Raw genomic sequence first — 13454 nt, 5'->3', positions numbered from 1 at the left:
ATCGTATCAAGGATTTGAATCACACCCCTCTTTGAAAAGTATTGATCACTTGTATTTGTGACTTTTTGATATTGGTTACGTAATAACCTCTCTGAAAATATTCGTCATCTCTAATCAAGGATTTGAATCACACCTCTCTTTGAAAAGTATTGATCACTGGTATTTGCATAGAGCTGTGATACTGATATGCTCTATGGGTATTTGTGACTTTTTGACTTTGGTTACGCAGTAACAGTTCATTAAATATTTGCCATACCTAATCCCGATCTTTAAAATTTGATGCTTTTTTCTTTTCTTTTTTTTATGAATCTAACTATTCAGATATTTTTGGACGATAACATTTATGTTCGAGTGATTTATAAATCGGCGGATAATTCAATGGATTTAAATGGACGATTCAAAGATCTAGATATTCCATTTTTCACAAAAATAGGAAAAAATTTTTATTGTTAATTAGTGAATTATTTTTATTATGATCTGTCCAGTAGCCCCGAAACCGTTTATTTTTAGAAACGCCGCGTGATAATTTTAAAAGTTATTAAACTGTGTTTGTGACTGTAATGTGATTCAGTGGTGAAGTTTGGAAGCGCGAATTTAATTTCTACAGTTTATTTGAAATTATGAACATACGGAGAAATTTTTTTCATGAAATCATTTGAAGTACACTGGTAAATAGCTTTTTTAAAGTTTGATTATGAATACCATGGTATTTCGAGAAATCACACCTCATTCTGAGAGCGTGGACCGGTGGAATGATGTTACAATCAATGCCGGGGCATCTCAAAGTACACTTCAAGACATCAAGTTACCTGAATGTGCTGGTTGTTTCACATACCACAATAGTGGAGACCTTTCATCACCTTGTAGCAATCGATTCATATACTGGCGCACAAATCATGATGTAATTGAACTTGTTGAAATATCATTGGATATCACTTTAAGAAATAATCATTTACGTTTGCGATTCCAAAATACTCCTATTTTACGTGGTGTTAACATTGATGAAAATCATGATCAAGTTGTACTTCTGGTGCCAACAGTCTCTGCTATTCACAAATTGGTATTTCCTCACCCAAATATTTTAGAACAAGATTCTTTTCATATTGGAAGAAAAGATTTAGTTCTACCATCAGTTTTTTATGACACGTCTCTTGCCACTTTACGCAATAGAAGTTGTTATTTTGTGCTTAATCATGTATCGCTTGGAATTCCTTTACCACATACTTCATGCTCTTGGTTAGATATAGATGGTAATGCTACTTTTATACTAGCCAATAGTGCTGGATCTGTTCTTCTGGTTGTTATGTCTGACAGAAATGGTGTAGAAATAAGCACCACCGAGTTGATGAAAACTGGCTCAATATTCAGGTTATTAAATGGTCTTGTTCCCACATCAATTCGAAATACTAAAACTGAAGTTGCCTTAAGCATTGTTTGTCACAAGGATCTAAATGATACCTTAATATTTGCTTTATTTAGTGATCTTCAGATAAGAGTTTGGTCTTATAGAAGGCAAGAATGTATTTTACAGGATTCTGTTATCAATTTTGACTATGAGAAGTTGTTGACCAGTGGAAATTTTACTGCTCACCAGTGTCATCTAAGAAAATCTACAGATACTTGTGGAAATTTTTATTTAGGAGTATATGTACCAGTACCATACCAAAAATTATTTTTTATATTTAATCCTGCTTTTAGCTATGAACAATACAAATTAAAATTTACATGTATGTTGCAGCAAGAATCACATGATCTAGTGGATTTTTGCATTGGTAGGAAGCGTATATGGTCACTGTGGTTGACATGTGAAAATCAACCAGTAGTTCTTAATGCTTGGTTAGAATGTGACAAAAGAACTGAACAGCAGCTTTGTTGGATGCCTGTCAGTGTGGAGCCTCAAGTGTCGCGTACAGTTGATTATGGATCATCCAACCCACAAGAAGCATATTTGAAAGAAATTTTTAGAGTTGGTCGATTTTTACCATCTACTATTACCAAAGCAATTAGTATCTACAACACTAATAGAAATACTAGTTTTTCTTCTAGTGTTCCTCTGAAAGCTGAAGACCTTAGAAATTGGGTTATAGAAGCTGTGGAAACAGAAATACTTATGAAAACGGGAGATACTGAAGCTAGTGAAAGTGATTATATTGACATTTCTGCTGAATGTTGGGATCGCTTTTTTTCTTATTGCATCCAGTATCATGAAGTAGGAATGAAACCATTGGGGATCTCACAAGATCCAAATACTGGCTCTGTAATTGTAATAAAAAAGAATTTTTACTCATTGCTTTGTCCTTGTGATTCCCTAGAAGTAATTACCTGTCCAGATTTTCGATCAATGCTATTTTCAATTGATTTGCTAAATAATGATGAAAAGAAGCTATATAATGTACTTAAAGCTGTTCTTACAAGTGTGAGCTTAGTTAGAAAACATATTGATGATAAACTTCTTATGCGATTTGAAGACAAGCTTTTTAATTTATATTCTCCTATCAAGTATGCTTCAGAATTACGAAAAATTATTGAACTTGAAGCTGGTAGTTATTTCTATAAAAATTTTCAGTCGGTATTACCATCAAATTCGGATATTGTTGCTTGTTTAGAATTTTTATTGTTGAAACTGGATCTAAGTGTAGATATCAGAGAAGATATTGAAGAATCCTTTTCTAAATATTCTTCTTTTGCCAACAGTTCTTCAGGTATTGGTGCACTATGTGCTGGTCTAGCTCATTTTGCAAGGCAACGATTTGAATTCTGCCGTGACTTACTTTTGTTTGAATTAGTACTTTATGAATCTGATGCATTAGAGTGTGAACAGCTTGATCATCTTTTGACTCAATCGGCTATTATTCCTAAAACAGTTAATCTTCTCAGATCATATTACATTATTCTTTGGTGCACACAATGTGAATGTGTACCAGTTTCACCAGCAATACAAGATGCAGCTTTTAAACAGTTTTGTTTACTGGAATTACCTGAATTCACAGATAAGGATTTGACTAATATTAAACGTCGACAAACTATTAGTCATCTATTTTTTGAGGAAGATGGTGGTGTAAAAGCTAGAAAGATTTTAGAAATGAGACATTTTTCAAAACTTTATTCTGATGATTGGGAATCACTCTTTCCTACTTTGGTTGCTGCAGCAGCTACTTTACTGTGGCCTCTTGAAGAAAATGTAATATTTCCTGAATTTTTATTTGCTAGATGTCAGCATTATCCACTCCAAGAATATGATCGTCTTTTGCAAGGTTGGTGTTCTGAAAATAAGCAGTTTATAAACTTTTTAGTAGCTGGCAGTTATTTAATTTTGGGAGAATCACATAAAGCAGTGAAATTATTTCTTGAAGTTTCAAAGGAAATAGAAGGAGAATCTCTCTTGTGTCGTAAAATATTGAAAGGAAGATATGTTGCTGGAACTTCAATTACCAGTTCTTTTTGTATGCGAGTTATTCAAATGTTTGAACAGTTTTGCTTATCAACTTGCATTGTTAAAATGGCCTCTGCAGCCATAAATGAAATTGAAGAAACTGATCCACATGTGCCAATATTTTATTCTGTATTATTTAAACATCATCTGAATTTAGGACACAGTGAGGAAGCATTTGCTACTCTTATCAAGAATCCAGATTCTTCCAGACAAAAGGATTGTTTACGACAATTGGTAGTAAAACTTTGTGAAATGAAGCAGTTTCAGAAGATAATCGAACTTTCATATCTGGCATTTGAAGAGGAAATCATCAACATTCTTGAATCAAGGGCTAGATGCTCTGATCTGTGCCACAATACATCTTTCTATGGTATATTATATGCTTTGCATATACACCACAAAAAATTCAGAAAAGCTGCAGCAATTATGTATGAATTAGCTATGAGGTTTGGTAGAGAAGTTGTTAGCTTGAAAGGTCTTAAAAAACAGGCTTCTTGTTATTTAGCTACTATTAACTGTCTTCATCTTTCTGATCCTCAGTATGCTTGGATTGTCAAACCAGCTCTCAGTGCTCCTGAAAATCCTAGCATTTCTGAAATTGATGGCAAAAACCTAGCTAAGCGAAATTCAGATGGCATTGAAATTATTCATTCTAATCGCCCTGTTAAAATCGAAGTTCTTGGTTTAGAAGATGTAATGCAAGAATATACTTTAGTTCAAGCACGTCTTTTGCATGCTCAGAAATATTGTAATGCAACTAATTTAGTTGTGACTCCTTTGTCTGCTGAAGAAACTGTTGCATTGTTACTCAATGCTGGCCTCTTTGATACTGCCATTCAATTGTCCAAAGCATTTTCTCTCTCATTAGTTCCAATTTTCGAAGCCCTGGCCTACAAGTGCCTGAGTTCAACCTTACGATCAGAAACACATTTTTCAATTACCAGCGATGGTGAAAAATATTTCAAATCATGTGATCCTTCTATTGACTATGTTAACCAGGAAACAGGTCGTTTTCAAATTTGGCACCAGTTGGAAAAATATTTAGTGGAATACGAAGAAGCAGGACAAAGTGAATTGCATAGGTGTGTCACTGAAAAGCTGCTTACCCATGGAGCAACTTTACCTGCTTGGTTAAAACTTTCTTATCAGAAGCGTAATTTTACGGAGCTAGCTAGCTTGTACATTTCACATGGTCTTCTAAGTGAATCCTTAACATTAATTCATAAATATATAAAAGCTGTTTTAGGTGTAAGAAAGGAAGACTTTAACTTGAAATATTCTCTTCATATTAATTCACCTCCTGTATGGTTACCACACACCTATATTGATATTCTACTTGATGCAGTCAGTGACTTTCAACATGATGATAATTTCCAAGATACTTATCATGAATTCCTAGAGACTTTGAAAGAATATAATAAAACAGTTGAATCTATAACTTCATCCAAATTATCTGAAAGTTCAATTCTTTTGCAAAATTAATTTTCTTTTTATTTATCATTTCTTTGGAAAATCTTCAATGCCTTTTATTTTGTATTAGTAGGCAAATGCCAAAGATCTTGATTATTCTATAGATTTTTTTTTAAAGTTATGCTGAAATTTCTACCTGAAGTGTGTTTTTTGATTTCTGATTGTTAACTTGTATTATTTGATATGCTATTATGAATATATTATAAGATTTTTTTTTTCCCCCCATTCAACCCAAAAATATAAAATCATCGATATTTTATTTATTGTACAAAAATGTTACAAATTGCAGTTGCTGAGTGGTTTTAATCAATTGTTCAATTTTTTTCTGTATTAAATGAAATTTTAGTGTGGATATTACTCTTTTTTTTAAAGAGTTCTGTTAAAAATATTTCTTAAATGTTATTTTAAAATGTTTTTCCTTTGAAATCTAATTTGTTTATGACTATTTAATTTGAAATAAACAAGTTAGAAATCTAATTTGTTTATTACTAATACCACATATGTAAAGAATATTGCAAATTTTTAACAGTATGTTTTGAAGTTTTCTTCCAGAGACCATTATAATAAATTTTAAATTGAACTTATTGTATAAGAGATAATAAATTCTTGTAACATTAAGAGTCAAGAAATTTTTATAACAGAGAATACTTATTTGAAACCTGGCTTATGCTAATGGGTCTTTATTTTTATGCCATATCATTAATTGCATTGCTATATACGTATTTATTGTTTGATACAGTCGAACTCTGTCATAGTGAACTATCTCAACTTTTTCTGAAGCTCAGCCTATCTAAATTCTCTGAAAACCTATTTGTTTAGAAAATTGTAATATTTCTGTTATGTGCGCCTAAAGATGGAGATCAAATATATGAGAACATATTATTATATTAACTTATATGAGAATTCATTAAAAAACAAATAATATTTAAGTGACTAATTTTTTTTATTTAAGTGAAAGTGGCTTTAATTTTTTAGATCAAGACCTTATTATCATTGCAAATTTGCTATTCTAAGTTATGAATTTCCAATAGAAAATTCATTGACTATTTGATTTTTGTGTCAGAGAAATAGTAAAAATATAACTAATTTTTAATTATTTTACTGTTAACTCAAACTGCATTGGGTATATCAGCCTTAGACTGTTTGATAAGTAATTTTTTTTTGTCAGCATTATAACATGCGATTACTACACTTCATAATTGTTAATTCTTGTAATAATTTAAAAGTATTATTTTTTGCAGTATTTATGCTTGGTAGCAAATGCTATTATGGAAAAAATGACAGTTTTTATTATGGGGTAATAGTAATTATTAAAAGGACTCAAATCAGATCCAGTTTTTAAAGATAACTGTGCTTTCTTAAAATTTGAAATACTTTTTAATAGATCACTATGAATGTAAATTGTATTTAAATATGAAATTTATCAGGATCCTTAAAAAAAATTCTAATGCAATTAAACTACATATTATTTTTAAGTACATAATAGAACTTTTACAGTAATAAGTATTATCTATACTATAAAGATTTATCTTTTCAATCGTGCATTTACTTTAAAATCATAAATTTGCTGCTTTCTTTACATTCCTGGTGAATTTTCAATAATCATCTCTTTAGCAAGTCAATATTTTTTGTTTTATGCTTTTTATCTTTTTCCTTTTATGTTTGACTGTACATTTTTGCTAGGAATTGTTTTTGTAAATTAATTTAGATGGTAAATTAGTATTTTGAGTGTTGATTTTACTCATTTTCTAAATAAAAGAATTTTTTAAAATTAAATGTTTTTTTTTTCTTTAATTTTATTATTATTTATTGCATATTTTGAAAATACAAAATAACTTATTGTACCGAAAATTATTATTGAAATAGCTGGGGTTGGTAAATAATGAAATATATATATTACAGTTTATATTTAAAAGAATGCTTTTTACATCTTTTTTCCTTCAGACTTATTTTTTTTTTGTCAATTTTTTGTTGTGATGTCTTATCACAAATATATGGCTAATTTGCACTATGTCTGTAAAGTATAAAATCTAAATACATTTTAATTTTTGAAAATCATAACTTTAATTTCAAAAATTTACATCTGTACTTATTTAGTAAAATGTGTATACATTTGAAAATTTATAATTTTGTTATATCAATGAATTATAATTTAAAAACTACATTGCCTGATTCACTGAAATTTATCGTATATCATTTTTAAGATCATTTTGTTTTTTGGCCTGTATAAACTTAGACTGGGTATAGTATTATAGTGAGGATAATCATAAGAGCATAATATGTCTTTTCCATCTTAAGAAAGTGGTATAGTATAAGTAAATAATATTGAAATCACAGATTTTTTTTTTTTTTTTTTTGCCTAGACAGGATATTTTATTTTAAAATGTGCCATAAATGTAATAATATTTTGCACCCTAAATTTGATGCCTAAGATACCTATGCCTTCCAGTTGCTAAACCACTACTTGAATAGTTAATTTACTTCTGTTAATCTTGAACAATTTCAGATTATTTAGTTGCTGAGAAGGGGCTACCGGTAAATCAATTTAAAAGTTATTGGCCTATCTACCATATAAATAAATTTGAAAAATATAGAAATTTGATTCATTAAAAAATATCAGAATCGTCTTAACACTTTGTAAAGTTTATGGTCAGATTCTAATTTGCTTCATTACCTTCGCTTAATTATTACAGTATTTACAATGTTTGCTCTTTAAATAATATTGTGTATAAATGCATAAATAACATAAGTGCAGTGCAATCATAAGTTATGATAAAATATTTTTACAAATTATTAAATTTAAAAACTAGTTTAAATTCTAACTAAAAAATGTATAGATATATAAAATCAAGTAGTTTAGTAAATAAGTCATAACATGCATTATCTAGGGACAGGCAATACATAAATCTGTCACTGGTGAGCATATTTTGTCTAATAAGTTAATAATTATTTGCAAATTAAAAGATTGTAATTCTCAGAAAGTAATTTTATTTTTTCCTAATCCTATTTCATAATTACTTTATGTATTAAGATCAATAATTATCACATTGTGCCTATTTCAGAGATTTTGCAACCAACTAAAATATTCAGTGTACTATCACCACTGATATTAGAAGTAGATTCTTTAAACTGAATATGATGATAATGTATTTTCATATGAAAACAAGTCATTTAATGACTGTAACAGTTTACATATTAAGATAAATTGCATGATAATTTGCTTTTTCACTTACTAATATAATTATAATGAAATATAAAATTTCCCCAAGTTGAAATTTTATTGAATTCTAAGATATTTTATGAAAATTTTTACCTTTTTATTAATTTTTTCAATAAGCTACATAAAGTTTTATCAACATTTTTTCTAGTGTGTATTACATTTTTAAAAAAAATATTTGTATTTTTATTTGCCAGAACAATTTTTTTATTTGCTGAAAGTTTTAAAAATTGTTATTCTTTTGAAGTTGATTGCATAATTCAATAGAAGTTTAATTTAAAGCTTTAAAAAAATATATTTTTTTAAATTTTTTGCATTCTGATGTTATATTTAAAAACCATCTCTAACCATTAACACATTGAAGCAGGAATCAAGAAATCAGACCAATACTGTTTTATTTTTAATTTTTAAGGAAAGAATTACCTGTAGTTTATAGTTATGGAAATACAGAAACTTAATTGCTCTCTCTAGTGCAAGATAAAATCAATTTCCTTCCTGTAGAAGTTGATGTTGCCGGTTTCCGGACAGAGCAATCGATTCCTTTACGTCATTATTAATTCTACTAGTTAACGTCATTACGAACAAGTCGAAATTCTATTGATAATAGATATGTAATATTTCAAATATAACATTCTTTCATCAAAAGAATAGAGATTATCAGAAATATAACTTGCGTTGTAATAATTGTTTTAAAAAATGGTTATTGTAGTGTGTCAGAAAAAGACGATGTGGCGCAGGCATTTTCATTTCAAAGCAAAGATATCATTGATGTTTTCGTTTTTATTTATTTTTTCTTTTCAGTGAAATTAATTAATGTTCTGTTTTAAATCTAAACAACAATTATTTGAGAGCAGATTTTATAGCTTTGAACCTTAGATGAAGAGACTGGCACTTCCCACTAAAACTTCATCATGATATGTAACCCTGATGGATTTAGCGTGCACCAGGTGTATGCATACAATGGATATTTTATGTAAAGGGTGTCCCAAAATTAGCGCAAGATTTGAATCTGCCACCATTCGTGCAGTAAAGTGTTAATTCGTAATAAAAGTATTTGTCAGCTAATAGTTTAGAGTTAGTAAAAAGTTAAGTGTTACTCGATAAACAACATGTGAACACAAGATTTGAATTACATAAAAAACACGTTTTTTTTTTATTAAATTGTTAAGTATGCAGGATATGGTTATGTATGGAATAACACATAGGGCAAATGGCCACCACGGATTTGATGCATATGTACTCTTGTCGAAATTTAACATGACCCTTTTGCATAAATGTGATTGAATTTCCTTCTTCAATGCCCGCGCGCTTGTTGGCATAGAACTTTTAACTTCAAATAACCGCATAAAAAGAAACCCAGTGGTGTTAAATCACACAATCTAGGGGACCAATTGTCGAACTGTGGTCATCAAACTCATTATTTTTGAAATATTGTTCAACAGTGAAAACACGTTGTTCTATCGGGCAACGCTCCATGTTTACTAACCCTAAATTATCAGCTTCAAACGGTTTTTTTTTTTTTTTTTTTTTTTTTTTTTTTTATGATTGCAAAACTTTGTTGCACAAATGGTAGCAAATTCATCTTGCGTTAATTTTGGGACACCCTTTAATGGCATCGAATTTCGAACCTGCGATTTTCCAGTTTCGAAAAAACCAAAATTATGCCAATAGCTAAAATATTTTCTACCGTTGGGGAAAAGGGACAAGTAAGCATTAAATAATAGATATTACGTAAAACTAAAGAAAATTTCCGTCATCAATCGATTGGTGTAATGTATAATGCCATTAAAAACAACTTGTAAAAAAAACCAAGTCTCGCAACTCAATTCTTCTATCGTAAAAAGTTGTGAGATCCATGTAATACCAAGTCGGTCCATTTATTCAGCGCCTACTTAAGGGTCCTTCTGTCTTAAGTTATTACATAATTAGCTAATCTAACAACATCTTATAGTGACCATATCAATATTAAAAATCTTTTATGGTTTAAATAAATAGATTGACTTGGCAATCGCACAAAACAATCTAATTTAATATAATATGTTAATGTAATCTAATTTAATGTAAAGATACATTGTGTTTTCATGCGATGGCCAAGTCAATCTATTTATTTAAACCATAAAAGATTTTTAATATTGATATGGTCACTATAAGATGTTGTTAGATTAGCTAATTATGTAATAACTTAAGACAGAAGGACCCTTAAGTAGGCGCTGAATAAATGGACCGACTTGGTATTACATGGATCTCACAACTTTTTACGATAGAAGAATTGAGTTGCGAGACTTGGTTTTTTTTACAAATTATGTTTTTAATGGCATCTCCTTTCTTTTTGTAGATAATCTTTTTCTTATTTTTGTATGTAGTCTTCCTCTTTTTCTTTTCTGGTACTACTTCTTGAGCTTCAGCTACAGTTTTTCTCAAAGCCCACTCCCTGTCTCTATGCGCTTTTCTCGTAAGCCTGGACGGAAAATGCTTCTTAGTCTGTTGTATTCACAAATTAAGGATTCCTGCACTTTAATACTTCCAAAGTCGACATTAATTAGATGTAAGCCCTCCAGACTTGTAACTCTCGAAAGTGCCACGTACGCTTGACCGGATGTGAACGCTGCAGAACCGATATCCATCAGTGCATTATATAGACTTAGACCCTGACTTTTGTGTATAGTTATAGCATAGGCTATACATATGGGAAACGGTTCGTGATGAACATAAGCTCTATTAATAATTTCAAATTTAGTTTTGACCGGACTAAGCTCGTAAACATGTTCTTTATTAAATGTAATGTATATTTTCTTAATTATTTTTGATATTTTCCGGATCAAACTTTACTCTTTGCACTATACAGATAGAATCATTAACTAATCCAAGACTCACGTCAGTATTTCGCCTTAACATGACTTTTGCTCCTATTTTTATAATTATGTTCTCTTCCAGGCTTGCAGTCGTAGAAGCATCGTCTTCATATTTCTTTATGCATTTACGAGCTCTTTTTGTGTGGTATCTGGGGCAATCTATGCTACCTACAGCTGTAAGTTTTATTTTGGGATGTGGAAGATATTTAAGCATTGCAGAATTTAATTGTTGACACATGTTTTTTGTAGATAATAAGCAAACGGTATCATCAGGAAGTTTCGACAGGTGTTCAATTATTTCAATTAATCTGTTTTCATTTGAATTGGATTTGAGAGTTATTAATCTAGTCGAGAGTAAGTCGCGGTCTTTTTGTGTAGTCACACCTAATCTTATTCTATTTAGCATTTCAACAAAGTCAAAATCATTGAGCTGTCGCATGTTAATTGTAAGTTCATCGTATATGAACAGTTCAGTCCACAGATTCGGTACACTGAGGGAACCTAATAACTTGTTAGTTTCAGCAGTTGATAGTTTTTCAAAAAGTGACTTTTCTCTTACCGGCGGACGCTGTAAGAGATCTCCGAAAACTACAAGATTACAAGATGTTTTTTTTTCCAAACTACCCATTCTGATCGTCTCTTGTGTCGAATATTTCAGATAAGTGTAAGTGAATATATGTTAAAATAACATTGGATATCATCGACACTACTTCTTTCAAATCTGATCTCAGAACTTGGAGCACTTCATCAAAAAGTTGTTTGTACTTCAATGTTTGCTCGTGTTCTACAAGCAGCTGCAATAGTCTATGTATAGGCAATCTATTCTATGTATAATCAGCTATTCCTGTTGGAGTACTAACTGCCACTTTTTTGTTTAAATACGTCTTAACCCAAATTTTCAGAGTTTTTATTAAAAAGCTCTTTCCAGTGCCACTAGTTCCACTCACAAAACAGCGTAAAACGTCTGCGTTATTATCGGTTGTGTCCATTTTATTTGTGATCATATCGAAGACTCTTTTTTGATCGGCATTAAGTTTTGCGATCATACTTTGAAGATCAGTTTGCTCTCTTCTACCAGATTGATTCTCTAAGAGTCACACATTGCGTTTGAAGCTTCCACAGCTTCAAATTGAATTATTTCAAATTAGATATTGTTAGAAACCTGTAATTTTGAGATTTAATTAATTTTTCCCATCGAGAGTAGTGTTATCATATGAAAGACCGTTTTACAGTAATCTGTATTGGATGCTGCCGGATGTCGAGCCAGTGATACGAGAGCTTGGTGACAAACTTGGCGACCATTTGGCGACTTGGCGACGAATTTGAGGACAAAATGGATAATGCTCGAAACTTCAAAAATTTATTGATCCGTCCATTATTACACGCATATTTTAGTTTTTCCTTGCTTTATACATTAAACTCTAATTGTATTCTAAATTTGAAGCTTCTATGTCTGCTAGAAGTGCCTTAGAGTTTTGATGATCGGTCAGTCAGTCAGTGACAAAATTCACAAACTTTGATTAGTTATAATTCTTTAACTACTGGTTCAAATTTAATGAAATTTGAAATATACCGTGTTTATATAATGCCTGCTTGGTTACTGAAAATTCAGACTTCTAGTTTTATCCACAACGAAGTTATAGGGAGTCGAAAATGGCCTGAACTGCTTCGAGAAAAGGATAGTACGGCCGTGCCACTTGTTTTTGCTCCACTTGGCGGGGGCACTGCCGTGCCCCCAGATCACTACTTATTTATAAGGAATTTCATTTATACAAAAACAATTCTGTTGACATCCCATTGTTTATGAACAATTTTCATCTTTTTCTATCGTTCGACTTAGGGGTACTGAATTTGTAACTAATAGATAAAATGTACATTTTGAAGGGATTCTTATAAACTTTAATTAATTAAAAAACAGAAAAGATTTAGGCGTTTGTCTTTGGTAATTTGCGAAAATATTATTGCATAATTGGATTTTACAGCAATTAAAATTAAAAATAACTATCTTTTTAATGAGGCAAATTAAGTTGCTATGCTATTTTTTCCCTTAAGTTTTGATTTTTTTTTTTTCATTATTTTCAAAAATACTTTCCATTGTTGCAGCTAAATTTAAACTGTTTTGATTCAATTCATCAAATATTTAATTTGGTCATTTTGTTCCACTGTTGAAAATTGAAGAATAAAATATCTGTTTATTATTTAAACTGCGTTATTGCTGTTTATAAGAGGAATTAAAAAAGGGGGAAATTTACAACACCTCGAAGATTGCACGAATACTGGTTACATTGAATCTGATTCCATTAGAAGGATTCATTTACACAGGAACAGGCGTAAGGCTATTGAAACAAATCATACTTTCAATGTATAAATTAATTTGATGTTTAAAAATATTTCATGCAGAGAATCGTATATATCGAGTTACACATAAAAAAGAATCAATATTTACATTCTCGGTAAAACAGCAGTGAAAAAAATAGAGCAA

General features: G+C 30.4%; 1 protein-coding gene across 1 annotated transcript; it reads left to right on the top strand.

Moving 5' to 3' along the window:
* Window positions 1-564: 564 nt before the first annotated feature.
* On the top strand, window positions 565-6502 carry LOC129984344 (nuclear pore complex protein Nup160-like). Its single transcript, XM_056094207.1, has one exon. The coding sequence runs from the start codon at window positions 695-697 to the stop codon at window positions 4913-4915; it is 4221 nt and encodes a 1406-aa protein (XP_055950182.1). The 5' UTR covers window positions 565-694; the 3' UTR covers window positions 4916-6502.
* The last annotated feature ends 6952 nt before the right edge of the window (window positions 6503-13454 follow it).

Source organism: Argiope bruennichi, chromosome 9 (genome assembly GCF_947563725.1).
Source record: "Argiope bruennichi chromosome 9, qqArgBrue1.1, whole genome shotgun sequence".
Lineage (NCBI taxonomy): Eukaryota > Metazoa > Arthropoda > Arachnida > Araneae > Araneidae > Argiope > Argiope bruennichi.
The sequence above is the reverse complement of the archived record's forward strand: the minus strand, read 5'-3'. Positions and strand labels throughout refer to the sequence as shown.

Bases quoted from the DNA above. Each gene is read 5' to 3' on its own strand.
- LOC129984344 (XM_056094207.1), top strand. From the start codon at position 695: ATGAATACCATGGTATTTCGAGAAATCACACCTCATTCTGAGAGCGTG.